Genomic DNA, 18,880 nt, shown 5'->3' with positions numbered 1-18,880 from the left:
CCTTTTTACAGTGCCAGGCACAACGGGGCTCCTTTCTAACATGCAGTTTCCAGATATCGCCGTGGCGTGAGTTACTGAACCGTGAGTCACAGTCTTACTCTTGCACTCCAGCCCCGCGTAACCTGTTGGTTACATGCACATACCCATTTTTGATTGATATGATGAACGTGTTCAATTTCCTAAAAAAATTAAATCGCTGCCCCCTCTTATGCTGCAGCACATCTAAGAGAAAAATAATGAAAACAATTTAGTTCACATTACGGGGGACTGGAAATACTCTTAAGCAGTCATATTAATCATATTTGCTGGTTATTGCAGGGTGTAAATAAAGAGTGGATATCACCATAGACTCAGAAGGTTTGAACTGATCGTGTTTGACCTTAGCATGGAATTTCCCATGTCAGGAAAGCACAGATTTAGAGTAGCAACACCTCTGGGATATAACCCTCAAGCATGTTATATATTATAGAGAGCAATATGTTATCGAACCAATATGTTATCGAAAAAATTATACTCCAATAGTGCTTTTCCTCTGGGAATAATAAATAATAACTACTGTAGAACTTGGATGTGCACATTGTTTTTAAACTTCGCTGACAATGTCAAAATGTTGCCTGGATAAATCACGATTTAAAGCAGAATTTTAAGATAGTGTGCGGAAGAATATTAAGCTTTGTTTAATTTTTTTTGCTCATAAACCTCATGAGTTGCAATGATTTTAAGCAGTTAAAGCAATATTTGTTTTTCTGTAAAAGTTTACCTTTAAGTAATTGCTACCATAAAGATCAATGTCAAGTTTCAGCTTAAAGAAAATTTCTATAACCAAGTTATAAACATTTTGTTCTAGTTATGCACTGCTGCACTTCTGTGCCTGGGAACACTGTAGAAACATCCTGGAGCTTTCCACAAAACAAGTAAAGCAATAAAGACCGCAAATATCCTATATAACGTGTGCTTAATGAGATTACTCATTGTAAGCGACTAATGCAGAATGTTTCCTGATGATGATGTCAAGCAGCTACGTGGGTCAGTCTGCAGATAATGGTTTTGTACAGCTTTATGTTTATCATACTATTTTTTTTAACGAGTTATCACCTTACCTTAAGGGTTTCTGAGCTTGTTTCGCAACTGTGAAACCCTTCCCTTGTTTCACTGGGATCACATGGAACTGCAATGGGAGGAAGGACCACGTATGTCATAAATTAAGTATATCTACTTCATTGTCAAGGGCCTATTAACATTTTAAAAAATCTCTCCCCTTTCTTCCCTATTCTTCAATGTAATAGAGGAGTAAATGGCTTCTTTTGCCCTATTTCTCCCAGAATTTGCTCCTGAGCCTTTCTGTTAACACATACTCCGCTAGCGTCTGCCTCTGTCTACCCAAGCATGAAGCATTTGCTGCCCTGCTGGGATATGCTGTGGTTTGCTGCTAATTCAACACTACCTTAGTGTCGCTGGAACTTTCCCCACTGAATCCGTAAATCAGATTACAGGGGAGATGTCGCAGCTCTTCAGCACCTCGAGCTGCAGCCAACAGCAACGGGAACAGCAGGCTTTTCCCCAGGGAAGGCTGGGGAGGGGTGGTGCGAATAAGAAGGAAGCATCAGGGAGTTATCCGAGGGGAAGAGGGATTTAAGTGGCTATTTTAAAAAGCGGTTTCGTAGCTGGCAATTGGTGACAGACTCAGCAGCGCAGGGTACAGACAGCCTTTTTAAACGGTAAAGAGGTGGACGGTAAACTGCCTTGAGCACTGGGCCAGGAGGGGTACAGGAGACTTTGGAATGAAGAAGATCTGCAGGAATACAGTGACCCAGCAGAAACACGCATGGCATTACTTTAGTACCTCCTTTAAAAATAAAGCTGAGCTCAAAATTTTCCATTACCATCAGCGCCAAGGTGAAAGATAAAAAGAACAGAGCATTGTATTAATAGCCCAGTTTTCAAATATTTCACATTAGCCACAAAAAAAAAAAAAAAAAAAAGTATTTCCCACCACCCGGATTGTCTGTGGAATTTATTAGCCAACAGGGTTTTAAGAGAAAAAGACTTAAAGCTTAGAGAGGGAGCGAGCCCCTGCAAAAGGCACTTTCTGGAGTGCGGAGCTATTTATTTATTTTATAGAGCACATCTACACAGGAGAGGAAGGGACATCGTTACGAGGCACAACGCGAAGTCCCGGGAGAGCCGAGTCTAGCCAAACAGAGCCATTTATTTGTTTTGTGTTTAAAGGGAGCAAGACTGATTTCAGAAACTATTCTTCCAGACTCACAGCCTTAAAACAAAGCAGAATTTGCATGTTTCAACATGTTTCTGCTTGGCTCCATTGTACGATATTGCGTCAGGACATTCTTTACACAGAGCACAACCACCGGAACTAACACACAGGCATCTTCCAAAAGTATGAATTTCTTTAAAACAACTCCTGCGAAGTGAGTCTGAATACAAAAACCTTGATTGGGTCGAACTAGGAATATTTCCAGGCTAACTCCCCAATCAGGCTAAATTCAGATATTGTGCAGGGCATTAGTGCATCCCTGTCCCTCCAGTGGTCCCAATAAACTGGGAAAAAGAGAAAGCCAGAGTAACTTTATCCTCCATGCACTGACCTATCCCACGTAAATAGCGCAATAATATCCTGCACATGCATGCAGGGTTCAAAACGGTTCCTTGTGCTATGGATAAAGGTCAACCAAGGGGCACCAAGACTAAGGGCTCAGCTGCGAGCAGGCTGGCAGCCAACGCTCGCAATAAATTTCCAGAGAATGTAGCCCCTCTGTAAAGCTGCGGCCCGTGAGCTATGGCAGCACGCACGGCTGCTGCACCTCCCCTGTCAGGACCCTCGATCGGGTTCCCCAACCCTTAAGTCCACCATCACCTTCTTCACATTGAGGCGACAGCTGATGCTTAATGAGGCTCTGCTTAGGGCATGCACCAAATCCGTTGCTTTTTGTGCCCACACACCCTTTACCCCTCTCTCCTGCTGCTTCACAGTGGCAGATGACTCCCCAAAAGGGAATATCTCAGTGGAAGGGGACCAGGACCAAGGAGCTCGGCTGAGAGTGCAGCAGGGAAAAGCAGAGGGATCATATTCACGCCGCAGGGTGAGATAAGGTGAATGTTTGCGCTGAATGCTGAAGTCAAGAAAAGCTGTCATCAGGGACGGAAGAAAAGACAACCCCAAATGTTTTTGCGACACGGGGGCAGCCTGTGATACTTCATTATCTTTGCATAATGGATCTAGCTCGCAAGCAACCCCAGCGACTGGAAGGTTTAGTATGCTAAAGAGCAGCGCAGTGAACTCCTTTTGGAGTATTTTATAATCAAACACTACAAATCCTTCGGAAGACATGACTGAAAGTGCAAGTGCAGACAAAGCCACCCTTAGGTAATTCCCTTGATTAAAACTCTCAGACTTAAAATGAATCTAATTAAGGACATTGTGAAGGCACAGAAAGGCAGTGTTCACTGATGCCCTCTTTTGCAGACGGTGAGTTGCCAAACAGAACTGAGAATCTTAATTGCAAGAATCATCAGTAAATTCAAAAAGGATGGCAAATTAGGGACTACAGAAGTCAGACTATTACGCAACAGCAAGGCTCCCAGATCTCCTGGTTCTTGCATTAGATGGGAAAGGCGCTCCCATGAGAGGACACAGTGCTTTTTTTAAAAACAGCTGAAAAAGGAGAGAAGAACCTTGCCCAGACTCATGCCATCCTGAGCGACACAACCAGCAAAATTGACGAAAGAGGATACCGTTTCTACCAGTTTGTTTTCCCTTCATTATTTGACACCATTCCATATACCGCTCTTGAGAGGCATCCAAACCCAAATTATGGTCATCTAATGGAGCTCTCACAACTGGCCAGATCTCTGCTTTTTTTTTTTTTTCAATCTTTCAAGCCTTCCATAGCAGGTAATATGCTTTGAAGCGTCACTGGGAATTTTCATTTCGTCAATCAGTTTTCTATCAACACACTGATTTTTCACAGATAAAAGCAAGGCAGTTAAAAAATACTTTTGAAATCAGAGGGTGAAAACCACTGACCGCCTAGAAGTTCATTTCTGTTGGATTTAACTTTCCCTAACTGTCTGCATTAGTCTCCCAAGAAAAGAAATCTACTGAAGTATTGTAAAAAATGTTTATAAATATCTGACAGATACAGATACAGATACAGATACAGATACAGATACAGATACAGATACAAATACTGACACAGATACAGATCAGGTAGGCAGAAAACTGTTGGGCTGCATAGAAAATTATTTGATAAAAAAGAAGCAGGAGGTACTTGGGAATTACAACTTATTTGTGGAGTAGTGCTCAGCTCCATCACTCCATTCAACTCTTAGAATCAAGCAAAATACAGGTGGAAGCAAGCTCCAAGTAGGCAATTATCTCAAGGACCACATGTTGTACTCTACATTATAAAAAATAGCAACTAAGTGAATGCTTGAACTGTATTCTAATGGTAGGTTGAGGGGTTTTTTGTAGACTCATAGAATGGTTTGGGTTGGAAGGAACCTTTAAAGATCACCTAGTCCAACCTCCCTCTGCCGTGGGCAGGGACATCTTTCACTAGATCAGGTTGCTCAAAGCCCCATCCAACCTGACCTTGAACAGTTCCAGGGATGGGGCATCCACAACTTCTCTGGGCAACTTGGGCCAGTGTCTCACCATCCTCATCATAAAATATTTCTTCTTTATGTCCAATCTAAACCTACCCTCTTTCAGTTGCCCCTCTTCCTGTCACTACAGGTCTTGCTAAAAAGTTTCCATCTTTCTTATAAGCCCCCTTTATATATTCAAAAACTGCCATAAGGTCTCCCTGGAGCCTCCTCTTCTCCAAACTGAACAACCCCAACTCTCTCAGTTTGTCCTCACAGCAGAGGTGCTCCAGCCCTCTCATCATCTTTGTGGCCTCCTCTGGACCTAGTCCAACAGGTCCATGTCTTCCCTGTGCTGAGGGTTCCAGAGCTGGACGCACTACTCCAGGTGGGGTCTCACCAGAAAGGAGCAGAGGGTCAGAATCACCTCCCTCAACCTGCTGGCCACATTGCTACGGATGCAGCCCAGGATGTGCCTGGCCCTCTGGGCTGTGAGTGCACATTGCCAGCTCATGTCCAGCTTTTCATCCACCAGGACTCACAAGTCCTTCTCAGCAGGGCTGCTCTCAATCCCTTCATCCCCCAGCCTGTATTGATATCGGGGGTTGCCCTGACTCAGGTGCAGGACCCTGCACTTGGCCTTGTTGACCCTCATGAGCCTCGCATGGGCTCACTCCTCAAGCCTCTTAAGGTGTCTCTGGGTGGCATTCCATCCCTCTAGTGTATCAACTACATCACTCCGCTTGATGTCATCTGCAAATTTGCTGAAGGTGCACTCAACCCCACTGTCTATGTTGTTGATTAAGATATCAAATAGCGTTGGTCTCAGTTTCCACTTTAATAGTTTAAAAATAACACTTCTTGGAGTTATTCAAATCTCAGACCACTTTTAGTGCTAACAATGACAACAAAGCTCAATCCTCAGTTTATCATTTTTTGTAACAGTACAGAAATTTGCAATATAGCAGGTCTATAGATATTACCTATGCATGCACACGTATCTGGTGTAACAAGAGACAAGAAAAGAATATTGAAGCTGAATGCTTTTATTTTTGATGGTTTAAGAAAGAAATATCCTTAAAAATACCCAAGGTGTTTAAAGCCACTATCTGAAAAGTCAGGTCTTGGTGCTAGTGGAAAACACGGAGCGCAACTGCTCCTGACTTACTACAAACGCCCAGTACCATCACCATTTCTCAAAGCACCTCACTGCCATACTTGTGCTTTATGCCGCGACCCTCTTAATAGAAACAAAAAACAACAAGACCACACAACAAAGTCAATCCAAAGCCTTTGAGAATAGAAACTAAAAATAAGAAGAGTTACTAATTAGTTACTGGGCTAGATCCTCATCTGGTAAAAAACTGCTTAACTGTTCAATCGGTACTTTTAAGCGCATCTGTTTCAATACAGATCAACAATGATATCATTAAGTTTAACATATTATAAGAACAACCAAAACCACAGGGTTTACAATCACCAGATCAGCAAGAGACTGAGGGAGAGTGAAAACTTGAATTTGTCTCTCATTCATCTACTCATAAAAGGTGACAAGTTGATAGCTGTGGACCAACATCATGCCGTGGTGCAGAGCCAAAGAAAATGTCAACTAAATCCTGCCAAGTCCTCAACTGAGATAAATCATCATAGCTCTGTTAGTCAGCCCTCTAACTTCCAGCATCCAAGGATTTGACTCTGTCTACAATGTATGTTCAGACAAGATACAAATCAATGCAGTGTCAACTTGACCGCAGTTTCTTTTTTCTCTTCAAATATTACTGTGTCTTTGATAGTTAAAAGCAAATCTCACTGAAGTCATCTAATTGGCAGGAGGAGGAAAGCATTTACAAAGGTCATTTCCTATAAATCCAGCAACTAAAGTTCGCTCACTGCCCATCATCCCAAAAGTTGCTGTTACACTGGGCAAATTTTCCCACTTATTAGTCCGTAAAACACTTGCAACATCAGTCTTTCTTTCTTCCATGAGAATGTGGAAAAAAAAAAAGATGCACCTCCCCTTCCTTGTGTCACCACCTGGGTCTGGGGACAGCCTGGTGATTTACATGTCAGCTGTTTCTGGCAGACCCCGCAGGAGCTTATGAATGAATTCCCACAAGCTCTGCCCATGACCAGGCAAAACTAGCAGGCTGCCAGTCATCACGCTCAGCTGGAGCACAGAGTTATAGCAATCAACAGGAACTTCACACTCCTCTGAGATGGACACCACCACCAATCACACCATGCTTGCTCCTCATTGCTCCATGTGGAATCAATTAAATTCCCGAAGAGGGTGAACTTCTGGAGAAGCCCTGCCAAGCCACTACCCAACGTTTCAACAGCTCAGGCTTCCCAAGGAGCTTGGTCTGGCCTTAGGACTCTCTTCTGTTCATTCTCAAATGCACTGAATATGGAAATTTTACCCGACGGGGCTGCTCCAAACACAGAGACTTACCACTCAGTCTCTCAAATCTTTGTATTAAAAGGCTCAAACTTACGGTAGAGTGCTGAATGGGTATCCAGGCAGGTGTTTCGACTGAGCTTTTGTGGGATGGGCATCTGCCATGGCTCTGCTGCAAATAAGTGAAAATGGCATTATACACAACACAGTACGTGCTGCAATCTCTAGGCGCAATGGACTCCATTCCAGATGGAGCATCTAGGAGTTTGCTAGTACGCATTACACCTCACAAAGTCATTTTCCACTGTCATGTAGGGAAAATAATCCACTGTTCGCAGGACCAAGAAGGCCTCAGCAGTAAACCATTAATTTTGCTTTGGAGTTCTCAGTTACGTGGGTGAACATATCCACTCTGAACCCCAAGCTTGTGCCACCTGGCTTTCCTCCACACTGGAGCATTCAGAGAACAACAGCAGAGTTTAGGGAGTAGGTAGAGATTGGCTTTTTTCTCCCCATTTTATGACAAGCCATTTCCATTACATCCTCTTTGATAGCTGCAGCTTGAACAGCCCCATGGTTTTTTTTTTTTTTTTCCAGGAGAAGTAAGTCTGTCCCAAATTTTTAGGGTGTGTTTTCTTGCTGAGCATAACGCTCTGCTTGCTCCCCAGATTGGCCCCTGGAGGACATGGAGCAAGTACCCAAGACCCCTGCAGTTCCCTGAAACTTTGCAGAACCAAAAGAGCGAGGGATCAATTTAACGTCTAATGTTCCACATGGCAGTGCAAGATGCAACCATCAAGCCTTCGGGCTGATCTTCCTGTAATTTCCCTTGCATTTGCAGTGATTCAATTACATTTTAGCAAAGGTTTGGAGCCCATCAGAACAAATTGCACAGCAGATTGGGTCAGAGTCCCTGAAGAAAATTTCAGAATAAATTCTGGTGTCTGCCACCATTACTCTCAGCATTTCACAGAAGAGTCAAACTATTATTTAGCTCCTTGAATTGGAGGACTCTTGGAATCATGTGTGTTCCTGAAGCTGGAAATAATGCGTAAAAAAAAAGCTTTCTTCCTTTTATTTTCATTTAAGCCAGATATATCACAAGCAACTACAACAAACTTTTCCCCATGCTGAGAGCAAAGGAGAGCATCCCCTGCAAACACTAAAGATTAGGCTTCACATGATTTTCAATATTGAGTCTGATTTACAAATATTAACTAACAAGGCAATATTAGTGTCTTGTTCTTTATCTCCAAAAAGTAAATATTTGTAAAGCACTGCAACAGTAAATACTTTTATAAGAAAGAAAAGAAAAAAAGAGAAAATGTGCATATTAGTTTCAGCTTTATATTCCCCAAACCTTCAAAACTGGCTATCTTTTATGTTTTCACTTTGACAACTTTAAGGAATATTCAAAAAAACGGCTAGCAAGCAAAAAGCATTGTACCTTTAGATGAAAGTTTAGAAAGTATTGTTTAAATGGATTTGAAAAAGTCACTGCTATCATGTCAGCAATATCCTGTGGGTGTGTGTTATCTCCTGTAAGGAAGGAATGAATGCAACAGCAAACTATGTAATCCTATCAAAATAATAAAACTTTACATGAATTTTGATCAAAACACTGCATGAAATATAGGTAACTATTTTTTCCTTTCTTTAACACAGTTGTAAGTCTTCAGTCTTTAATCCAAGCCAAGATAAAGGCAAGAAAATTAATAATTTGCTTTGGACAGGAAACATTTTTCTGATTGAAAAGCCTGATCTCACAAATTTAGGTAACCGCGTATAACATGTTTGCCAGCAGACTCCTCAAAAAGACTCCTCACATTCTTATAGATGACACATCTGCAAAATAAAAGCTCCAGGTCTCACAGCAGGAAGGGCTAATACTCTGCAAGTATTCCTGACTTTGAGATTCATACCAAAATTGCCCCAGGGCCCAGAATCACACGACACAAGCTGCATATTCAAAGGCCAGAAAGACGGAGGTAGCTGGGAATCGCTCCTAGGCAACAGCTCTCCAGAGATCCCAATTGCTGAGCACAAGGGATGGGCTGATCGTGCATCTGGGATGTAGGGTGACCTGCAGAGTGTGGCCTTTCACAGCTGGATATTTGAATTACTGTGCTGATAACACGTCATTGCACTGGAATCGCCTGAGAAATGCATGTAGCTCAAGGGCTAGGACTGAATGCTTTCCTCCTACAGCTTTTGGGGGTTTGGGATTGCTTTGGTTTTGTTTTTTTTATAAATTACAGCTGACTTTTTATTTGAATGATCACTACTTTTTGTATTGTTGTGTAAAAAACAATGTTTTTCATGCCTTTCATAGCTTACACCCTCACCTAGTTGATATAGTTCTAAGAAATAAGGTAGAAATATCAGCTGCCAGTAATGTTTTTCTTCACAAAAGTGCTCAATTTTTTTTATTTTTTTTTTAAATCAGCAAAAAGCTCCAACGTGTCACACATAGAGGTACCAATGAAAAAATATTAACCAAAGGTCAACACTTCATAAAGTGTTCTGCAAGCATAGGAAACACAAGTAAGCATAGGAATAAACATGTTGGGAATTATTTGCAGACTGTAGAAGGAATTAATTCCATTTGATTATTGCTGCTAACATTTTCACCAATTTAGGAGTTTGGTGAGCATAAGGACTAAACACCTTGGTCCATCCCTACTGGAAAGTTAAAAATCTGAAAAGTGATGAAAATCCATCATTTGAAATAATTTTTCTTCAGATGGCCTTCAAGGGAGGACAGAATTACCTGTAGTTTGCTTTTCATGTTTACTAATACTTGTATGCAAAAAGCATATGTCTCGCCTTGCTGTTTGGGAGAATATGTTCCAATAAAAGAGTTCTCCATCTGAAATGGAAACAGAGGCTGTTTCTCCATAGCTTATGAATGAGTGATTTCCACAGTCTTGTTTTACTCCCTTTCTTTGAGGATACCCAGCCTCCTGCGCTAAGCTTCACCCTTGAGACAGCTCCAACGTAGTGATAGACACAGTTATCCAGGCGTAGGCTTTATCACAGCTTCATGCAATCAGAGCCTTCGAAATATGCAATAAGATCTTCAGCTTGTGTAATTTTTGCGTAAAGAGACCTCGGGACACAAAAGAAGAAATCCATTCTCATTGCTGAATTCAGCATCAATCACAGCTTCTTTTTCTGGGTTGATGCTTTAAATCCTTGATAAATCGCATAGCAATAACAGAGTCAGGAAGCAACGAAGCGATGACAAAGTCAGATAGAGATGCTAACCTCTAGTCAGATAGAGACAGTGCGATTCCTTTTCTGGAGGCACTGCTACATGTAATTCCCAAACCAACAGGTTCTTCAGGCATCCAGAAATGCAGACCCCATAGGTAACCAGGAGACAGAAAGCAGAAGACAAAACCAAGGCTGCAAACCCTTCACGGTCTCTGTGCCCAACATCTACTTTCCTAGCCTGCAACCCTTAAGCAAGCTTCTTTCCTACGTGCTTTTCTCAGTCAGGTGTTGAAGTAACTGACTGCTATCAGCACTGGCTGGAAACATTGGGGTAATGTATCTGCAGATAGATTAATTTAATGCAGAGTGGTAGCAGCAGTGCCCACTGCAACATTGCCGGGGGAAATCTGGCGTATTGAGTAGTGAATCAGAAGATGAGAGCTTTGTGGCACTGCACAAGAGAGGTTCGGGAGACAGACATGCAGCTGCACATCAGCAAGGTCTGGGTATGGTTTCGAGGAAGAATTCCTCTTTTGTGTTGGGCGACCAACCATAGTGACTGCTAAGGGTGTTTGGAGGACTTTAAGAGCAAGTACATATAGCTTATTGCCACCTTCTCATAGGCAGGGAGAGATATAATCAATACCAAATTCTGATGGCCAAATACTGCCTAATGCGAGTGTGGCCACAGCCCGATCTTAGCTCTGCAGGAATATGTGACAAAATAGAGAGAGGATATCTAGGAATATATTTATTTATTTCAGTGCTCACTGAACTGCAGCACTCTTTAAGATCTTCTCAGAGAAGATACGGGTCACCAGAATCAAAAGCAATTACAGGTGAGATTACGTTTGTGTCCACTAGAATGGCCAAGAATATGACTTGCAAACTATATACAAATCATTGAGCAAGGTCTCCAGTAGCAAAAGAGTTGACTGAAGTCAAATCCAGTGGAACATATTTATCTACTCCTACACATCCTTACAAGTTATCTTCTCTGATGCAGATGATTCTCTGGAGAAATGAAAATTGTACATCTCAACTAGAGGTCTCAGACCAGGTAAAATACGATGATTTACTAGGCCGTACCCCTGACCTAATCATTCGCTCATAAATAACCATTCCCTTCTCCTTGACTGCACACGTTCTCTCATTTTTCAGCAGTCTTGCATCAGGTGAAGGGAGACAGAAGGAAATTTGCATGGCGGTAGCAAACAGATTAAAACACGAAAGAAATGCATATTTATGTTGAGGATGCATGCCAGGATACCCATCTTTTCTGCTTTTAGTGGCCTCTCGGACATTGCAAAGAATCCATTCGGTCAGCTCCAGCTATGTGAAACGCATGAAAATGCAGCTCACCTTGGCACTTAGGAAATTATCTTCCCGCCTTCACCCAGGCCCTCTGAATATTAGAGAAGGGACCTGCTAAGGATGTACGGGTCTGCTATCATTAAGCGTCACTGTCATTAATTGAGCCAGGATCAGGCTCTCGTGTTTTCTTTCTCTTGCTCAGTATCTTCCACCTTTCCTGACATCCGCAGCTCTCCACTGCTGTGCAGTACTATTAAGCCCTAACTGTATCTGCCCGAGCAGTTAATTGAACATTTTCTTTTCTCAGTTTATAGAGCTGTTCATAGATTTATGAAACAAATCACCCTTCTCCTTTCATAGTTAAAACTAATCTCAATAAAGACATCTCCCTAAGATCAGCACATTATAATCTAATGAAATCTATTGAAAATTTCAGTTGCGCTAAACAAGGTCAATGCTCGGAAGAAACGAAATGTCACTCAGAAATGAAGATCAAAGTAATTCCCTTCTATTCCTGCTGCTGCCATAGAGACCAAGGGAGGGGGAAGAGGGGGAAGAAGAGATTTAACAGACTTAATTCTTCCTGAAATTTATAATTAACTACAAGGGAAAAGGGACAATTACCATATTTCTAAAGAATAAAGGAGAAAAAAGTTGGGCTTTTGACAAGATATAATTACAAGACATTACATATGCAATGCACATCGGTTCGTTCTGTGTAATTTTCTGGAGACTCCCCCCAAAAAATGATTTTATTTTTTCTAGAAAAGACAACACGTGTCTCATCAGTTTACATTCATAACGTTAGAAACCCAAAAGCTAGAGGCTTACAATAATTGTTCCAAAATTTAACATTGGTAAATAAAGATTGGAAATAAATACCCAGATACACTCCCCATCTGTCAGACATCTACGCGTATATTCTCCAGCTAAGATAAATGGTAATCAATGAAAAGGATCTTCCTGCTCTTCTAAGACTGTGCAGTTTAGCCGGCAGCCAACCCATAGTCATCAAAGCTGTCCTCAAGTACCACTTGAGAATGGAGTTTACTAAATTACATGTAAATTGCATGGATTCAGCACTATTACACTTTTAGGGTCTGGCAGGAAAACACCACAGTTTGAAATGCTCATCAGCACCTAATAATGACTATAGCAAAAGATTTTGATTTTAGCTAAATGTGAATCTCTGGAGGGAAAATCATTATGTTTCCTTTGTTTCGGGTTTGTTATAGCCAGGAAATTCAGCACAAAAAAAACTTAGCTACCCAGTTTATGATTTCAAACTGCAATGATTCAAAGCCTGAACTCTTGCAAAGAAAAAACAACAAATGTCGCCCAGATCTATTTAGCACTATTAACAATATGCGGGCACGTAGAAATGTGGTTATTTTTTTGTTTCATATCCAGCTAAATTTAAATCAGATCCTCATGTAGTGTAGCGCTCTACAGCTCTGCTGGTTTTTGTAAGATTATACTAGTCTACAGCACCTGAGGCACTGGTTCAACGTCAGTATTTATTCCTAGCTTTATCATTTCCTAATTTTGGGTCTGACTCTACAGCCTCTCGAACACATACAGATAATGTTGCAGGAAGTCACACAAAATAAACTGAAGCTCATTCTCTAAGTAGATACCTTTTTAAAACTTTATATTGAGGGGTTTTTTTCAGATTAACACAATATAATTGGGGGCAAGGGGGGTAAGCAGGCCTATTTTCTTCAGTAAAACCTATTGCAAAAGCACTTTGGCGTAAGTAAGTGTTTCAAGTATTAGCTATTTGCATTGGTGTTAGGTCAACATAATCAATAATCCAATTTAACCCCACAGTGAATTCACCTCTGCAAAGTGAGACCAACAGCTGGCATGTAGTGTGTGAACCTGCTCTCCACCCTTAGCAGACGACCTGATCCGATTTACCATTCTGACCTTCTGAGAGCATCTTGGGACTGGTTTTGCTGCTGCTCTAAATTTGAGAGACTGGAACATTCAGGTGACTCCACTGGTGCCACCTACACATTTTTCCATTCTTCAGCCAAGTTCTAAAAGCACTCTTTAAATCAACCGGGTTGGCACTGGGAGTCAATTGGTTCTGATAAACATTAAATGAAGGTTAATCCCTCATTTAGGGAATCCACTGTACCCTACTGGGACACAAGACCTGTCCCTACTTTTTCCAAGCATCACACACTATCAACAGGCATTTATGTATTATATACTTAATGTAGAGTGGTAGTTCCAAAATCAGCTACCCCAGCTACAGTATCTCCTCACTCTGATTTACAGTGATGCTACTGAGGAGGATGAGCTCTGAATTTTTATTTGTTTTCCGCGTTGGAACTATGGGAAACAGAAAACTAATGCTGAAAAAAAGTCAAGGTGTATATTTCATAGCTCTTCTCTGCTTTACTCTTAACTTCTTGCATGCTTTAGTGGCAGAGATTGTAGGTTGTTTGGTTGGACTCGATGATCTCAAAGGTCCTTTCCAACCATGAAGATTCTATTCTCTTTTTTCATGCTGCAAAGTGGGGTGATGAGTGTGTGGAATGGGAGACACCTATAGAAGAGTCATACGGTACCAAGGGTCTAAGCAAGATGTTGGTCCTGTACTTGGCCACAGCAGCTTCTTATTTTCCATGACCATTGCACATATTGAGACTTCTGCTCACACATCTGTCGGAGTTTTGCCTTAAGTGCATACATTCGTGTCCCCTGATCCAAATATATCGTCAGATGAGCAGAAGAAAATAGGATAGACACATGTTGCTGGCTCCTGGCAACCTCGCCAGTCAGAATTGTACATGGTCAACCTTGGTATGGGTTAACAACATAAACAAGCTTATCACCCTGCTTCCCAGCACCATTACAAAACAGTTTTTTCCTTCCATCTTTATTTCATTCTTTTAAACACTTCAACTAAATTCTTAGAAACGATGCTGGACAGACAGCCATAAAAAAAGAGATATTGTTAATTTACCAAATGAGTCTCAGACAGAATTTAAAAAACCCTAAAAAACTAAAAACAAAACCCCAAAATTCTTCAGTAGTGGAATAAACTGAGCCTTTCATTAACTCCAAAAAAAACCCCAAACAACCAAATATACAAGATCTTTTTTTCCATTCACATAAATAATCACATTTTCATTTAATTATCTGGTCCCACAGAGGACACTTGAACTAAACATGGAACCTGTGCAGTGAGTGATCTGGTGTAAGCCACTACAGAGTTAAGTGGAAGCTGGCAACAAGAATCTCTAAGAAGGAGTAATTGTTGCAGGATTTTCAATGTTTTGATGACGGAAATTTATTTTTGTAGCTAACAAAACCAAAGAGTTCAAGCTGGGCATTCTCCCAGGGTCTGAAGGCGGCCAGTTCTCTGGTTTACAAGCTGGAGGATGCAGCTCTGGGTCACAGGACCCCTACTGCTGCCACTGCTCAGTGCTGCGACCTTGGGAGTCAGGCAACAAACAGCAAGTGGTTTAGGTTTTGAGAATAAATTGGTGTTATTTTATTTGGTGTCTAGTCTTTGTGTACATCTTTGCAAGCTCATCTCAAAGCACATAAGCTTTCAGGTGATAAAATCTAAGAATTTTAAGCAAACCTCAAAATATATCTCCCAAACAAAACAAGTGGTGACACCGCTGGCAACCAGCATTGACAATTCTTAGGGACATTACTAATGTTAAGGATAATAAAACATTCGATTAGATTAAACATTAGGTTAGAGAAATAATTAGATTAGATTAGATTAGATTAGATTAGATTAGATTAGATAAAACATTAGATTAGATTGCCCAGGAAGTTTTAAAATCTCTGTCCTAGGTGAAGGTCTTTAGCTAGTCCTGCGTGTGACAGAAGACTGGGTGGCCACTTGTGGCCATCTTGTGAGAACTTATTTAGTTCTCTTTTTTTTTGATGATGTGAGTGCCAGCTGCAAGTATCAAAAAGGCCTAAATCTGACACCTTGAACTCATGAGATTTAAAAAAGAAAAATTTATTTCCCTTCATTGGCCTTCTGGCTTTAAAACTTTTAGATTTTCCAACTCTGCGCTCTACTTGGTAGCAACAAGGGCCAAAAAGTTTTTGTGGTTTTTTTTCCCAGTGAAGCTGATCATCTTATCTCACCCACCTGACATCAAGAACTGGGGGTTTCAGTGAAGCAGCCCCTGTTATGGTGAATCTTATCGGGCAACACAGAGGTATCTATTTTGTTTTTCACCAGCGGCAGCTACTGATATATTCATAATTCTGTAAGAGGCAGAAGGATGGAAGGAGAGCTGACAGCTAGGGGAGAGGACAGCATGTTGCCTTCTGACTGTTGGGAGGCACAGTGGGAATGTTCTTGCTTTTCAAAAACTCCTGGTGCTCTCGTTGGGATGGAGCCTTGACCTAAGCTTTTATTTATACTGAGTTCTTCCTAGTGATAAAATAATGCCACAAATTAATGTGCTTTATGCGACAGCAAAAGAAATAAGCTATGCTGGGAACGTGATCAATTAAAATAAACTAGGAGACCATAAGAAGTCCTCCTTGACTGATGCAGCATTCCCGAAGTCCTGGGTTCAGAAATGCATGTAAACATGAAGGAAATAAAAAAGGAGAGGAGAATTTGTACAAATTAATATATTCAATCTATCTGAAACTTATCTTATGTTTTGGTTGAACAATAATGTCAGTAGCATTTAAGATTTGGCAAGGAACATCAGAAAATGAATTTTATTAGATGGCATCTCTCAGCATATAGACTTCAAAGCAGGGTCTTTAGCACCGTCGTACATAATCTGCAAGGGCATATTCACTCCACCATTTATGTCATTTTCTATAGGTTGGAAATACTGCAAATTCCAGACTAAATTTTATAACCGTGTGTTAAAAATGTCGACTTTTTAAACAGTGTTCGTCTTGTGCAGTTTAAATAGCATTCAACTTTTACTCCCTTTTTATTATTTATAAGTTCTGAAGAATAAAACTGATATATTTACTCCTTCTTGACATTAAGATCCACTTTTCCAAGAATGAGAATGACAATTATTTGCACAAATCAGACAAATGGATATTCAAATAAGGATAATTACCAGATCTGAGGCCAAAAATGACCATACGGTTGCTCTGTAGAATTCATACTTATCGAAATTATTTTTTTAAAAAAGTCAAACGTTCTGAAAAACGTCTGCTCTTATTACATTGGTGAAAATTGGCATAAACAGATGCCATAAAAACGTTGTAGATTTAAAGGCAGTGGAGTTACTCCAATGCACAATAAAGCAAGTAAGAGCAGATTATGGATCAATACAATATACCGTCACCAGTGCAGCTATTTAAATATGGCACCAAAACAAGATGAGGAAATCAACTGTAATTTATTTGGCTTCAAGCCTTTGCAATATGAAATGAAAGTGTTCTGAAACTAGATTTTTGCCATTATTCAGCTCAATTACATATGTTAATATGGTGTTCTCACATGCATCCAAATAGCAGGTCACCTAAAATTCACAACCCTATCTCATTCCAACATCAAAGTTGGCAGCGAAGACTGAATATCTGGAGTTGAATATTTGAGGCTCATATGGTTGACTTTCGGATAATTTCAGCCATTTAGCGGCAGATCCAAGAAACAGAAGAGATGGGAGGAAAAAATATTGCGTGTAGATGGAGTTGGGAGCCCTGCTCAGAGCAGCAGCAGTGGTGAGATGACGGTGAGTCTACATTTGTTATTGCCCAGAAGGCCCTGGGAAAATGTTCAGTGGAAACATTCATCAACAATTCATAAAATAAATAAAGCGGTGTCTCCTGACATATGAAAAAGGTGACTGGTCCACGTTCTTCTCCCAGTTATGCTATCTTAAAAGCAGACTCATTTCCCTTTCCCAAATCCAGTTACTACACAACTCCTTGACAAACTCTCAAGGCCAAGGATGGTTGCGATTGCAGGTCCCCACCGCACCACCGGACACCCAGAAGTGGAGCTAATCACAGCTGTCTTTTCAACCTTCCTGCTTATTTTCTATTGGAAAGCAATGTCAAGGAGTAGAAATCGGATGTCTAGCATGATCCTGCATCCAGGCTTTGTCAGCGGTGCTACACCACCGCTGCTGAGCACTTTTCATCAGTATTGCATCAACAGGCACCCATCAGCACCTCCGCTCTGCTCTGGGGCAGGTTGAGGACATAGTCTCAGATCCGTCACGGCTTGTGGGAACCAGAAGGACCTGGAAAGAACAGGAGGTGAATGAGGCCACAGAAGGAGTTCCTTCTGTGGCCTCATTCACCTCCTGTTCTTTCCCCGTATGGGTTTCTTCACCGGCAAGATGGAAATGACAGCTCGCATCTGTTTCCACATCTCCACCGTGCTCCCTACTCTCTGCGGCAACCACCCGCCACTCCTCACTGCCGCCTATGGGTGCCCAGGGTGTCTCCTCCCATCCTTCTCCATAACACGGATGAGGGTCCTCGTTTTGCATGGCCATCACGCGACAAATGACAGCAACGAGGGCAGCAGCGCAAACTGCTGGTTTGCCTGATCGTTTACGCAGCCTTCAGGGGTTCTGGCTACCCCAGGCATTTTGCAAGTCCTATGGAAATGATGAAATTCATCGAAAATAAACCAGAACAGGGAGCAACTGGGCTGAACCTCAATGTCAGGACTTCCCCTGGCAACTGCTCCTTATAAATACTATCACCATGTGCAAATGCAGTTACAAACATGCGGTGAGCTGCCTGCCCTGTAGCAACAGAAAGAGAGTTCACTGATTATCTCCCTTTCATTTAATATTAAGTTAGTTTGCTAAGTTTGAGGACATCTCAAAGAATCGTTCAGCTTATCCCTACCCCAGATCTTTAAGTTGGGAAGTGTCCTTAACCCCGAAGCCCTTAGTCTGCGGCTGTTGTTGCGGATAAAAAACTGTTTACATGCCCATTTGGAAGAAATTATTTAGAAGGACCATTCCCAAACAGTCAGGTTAGATCTAACATCAGTATAAGAGCGCTGAATTGGGACCAAGGCATTTTTTTCAGGCCTAGGGATGCAAAGTAAGCTACGTTTCTCCCCCAAAAAGCCACAATAAGCCACAAGAACCTTGCATCTCGCCAATCAGAAACATCATGACTATCTAAACTACATCTGATTGGCCTCTTTAAAATCCTAAGACCCACATAATGCCCCCCCCTTTTTTTTTTAATTCTTTAGTTTACAGAATAAACTGATAAGCTGAGAAAATGTGTGCATTACACCATTATTCTGAGAGTGCTCTAGCAGCTAGATATTAATAGACACAAGCATAGGCTAAGATAAAATACGAAATCATTTTCCTTTTGCTAGTAAAAATAAGTAAATTACATATCATTTAG

At 41.3% G+C, this 18,880-nt stretch overlaps 1 protein-coding gene across 26 annotated transcripts in view; it reads right to left on the bottom strand.

Annotated features, from left to right (window-relative positions):
- The window catches only part of DLG2 (discs large MAGUK scaffold protein 2), a 1,061,709-nt gene that overhangs the window by 877,049 nt on the left and 165,780 nt on the right, over positions 1–18,880 (bottom strand). For 19 of the 26 annotated variants that reach the window (XM_074572424.1, XM_074572415.1, XM_074572416.1 and 16 more), the window contains one exon: positions 7,101–7,175. The exons of the other annotated variants lie outside the window; for them this stretch is intronic. In XM_074572424.1, the coding sequence (XP_074428525.1) occupies positions 7,101–7,175 (75 nt within the window). The remainder of the gene's footprint in view (positions 1–7,100; positions 7,176–18,880) is intronic. 26 annotated transcript variants of the gene reach the window in all.

This window comes from Larus michahellis, chromosome 1 (assembly GCF_964199755.1).
Source record: "Larus michahellis chromosome 1, bLarMic1.1, whole genome shotgun sequence".
NCBI classification, from domain to species: domain Eukaryota; kingdom Metazoa; phylum Chordata; class Aves; order Charadriiformes; family Laridae; genus Larus; species Larus michahellis.
This window is presented reverse-complemented; position numbering and strand designations above follow the sequence as displayed.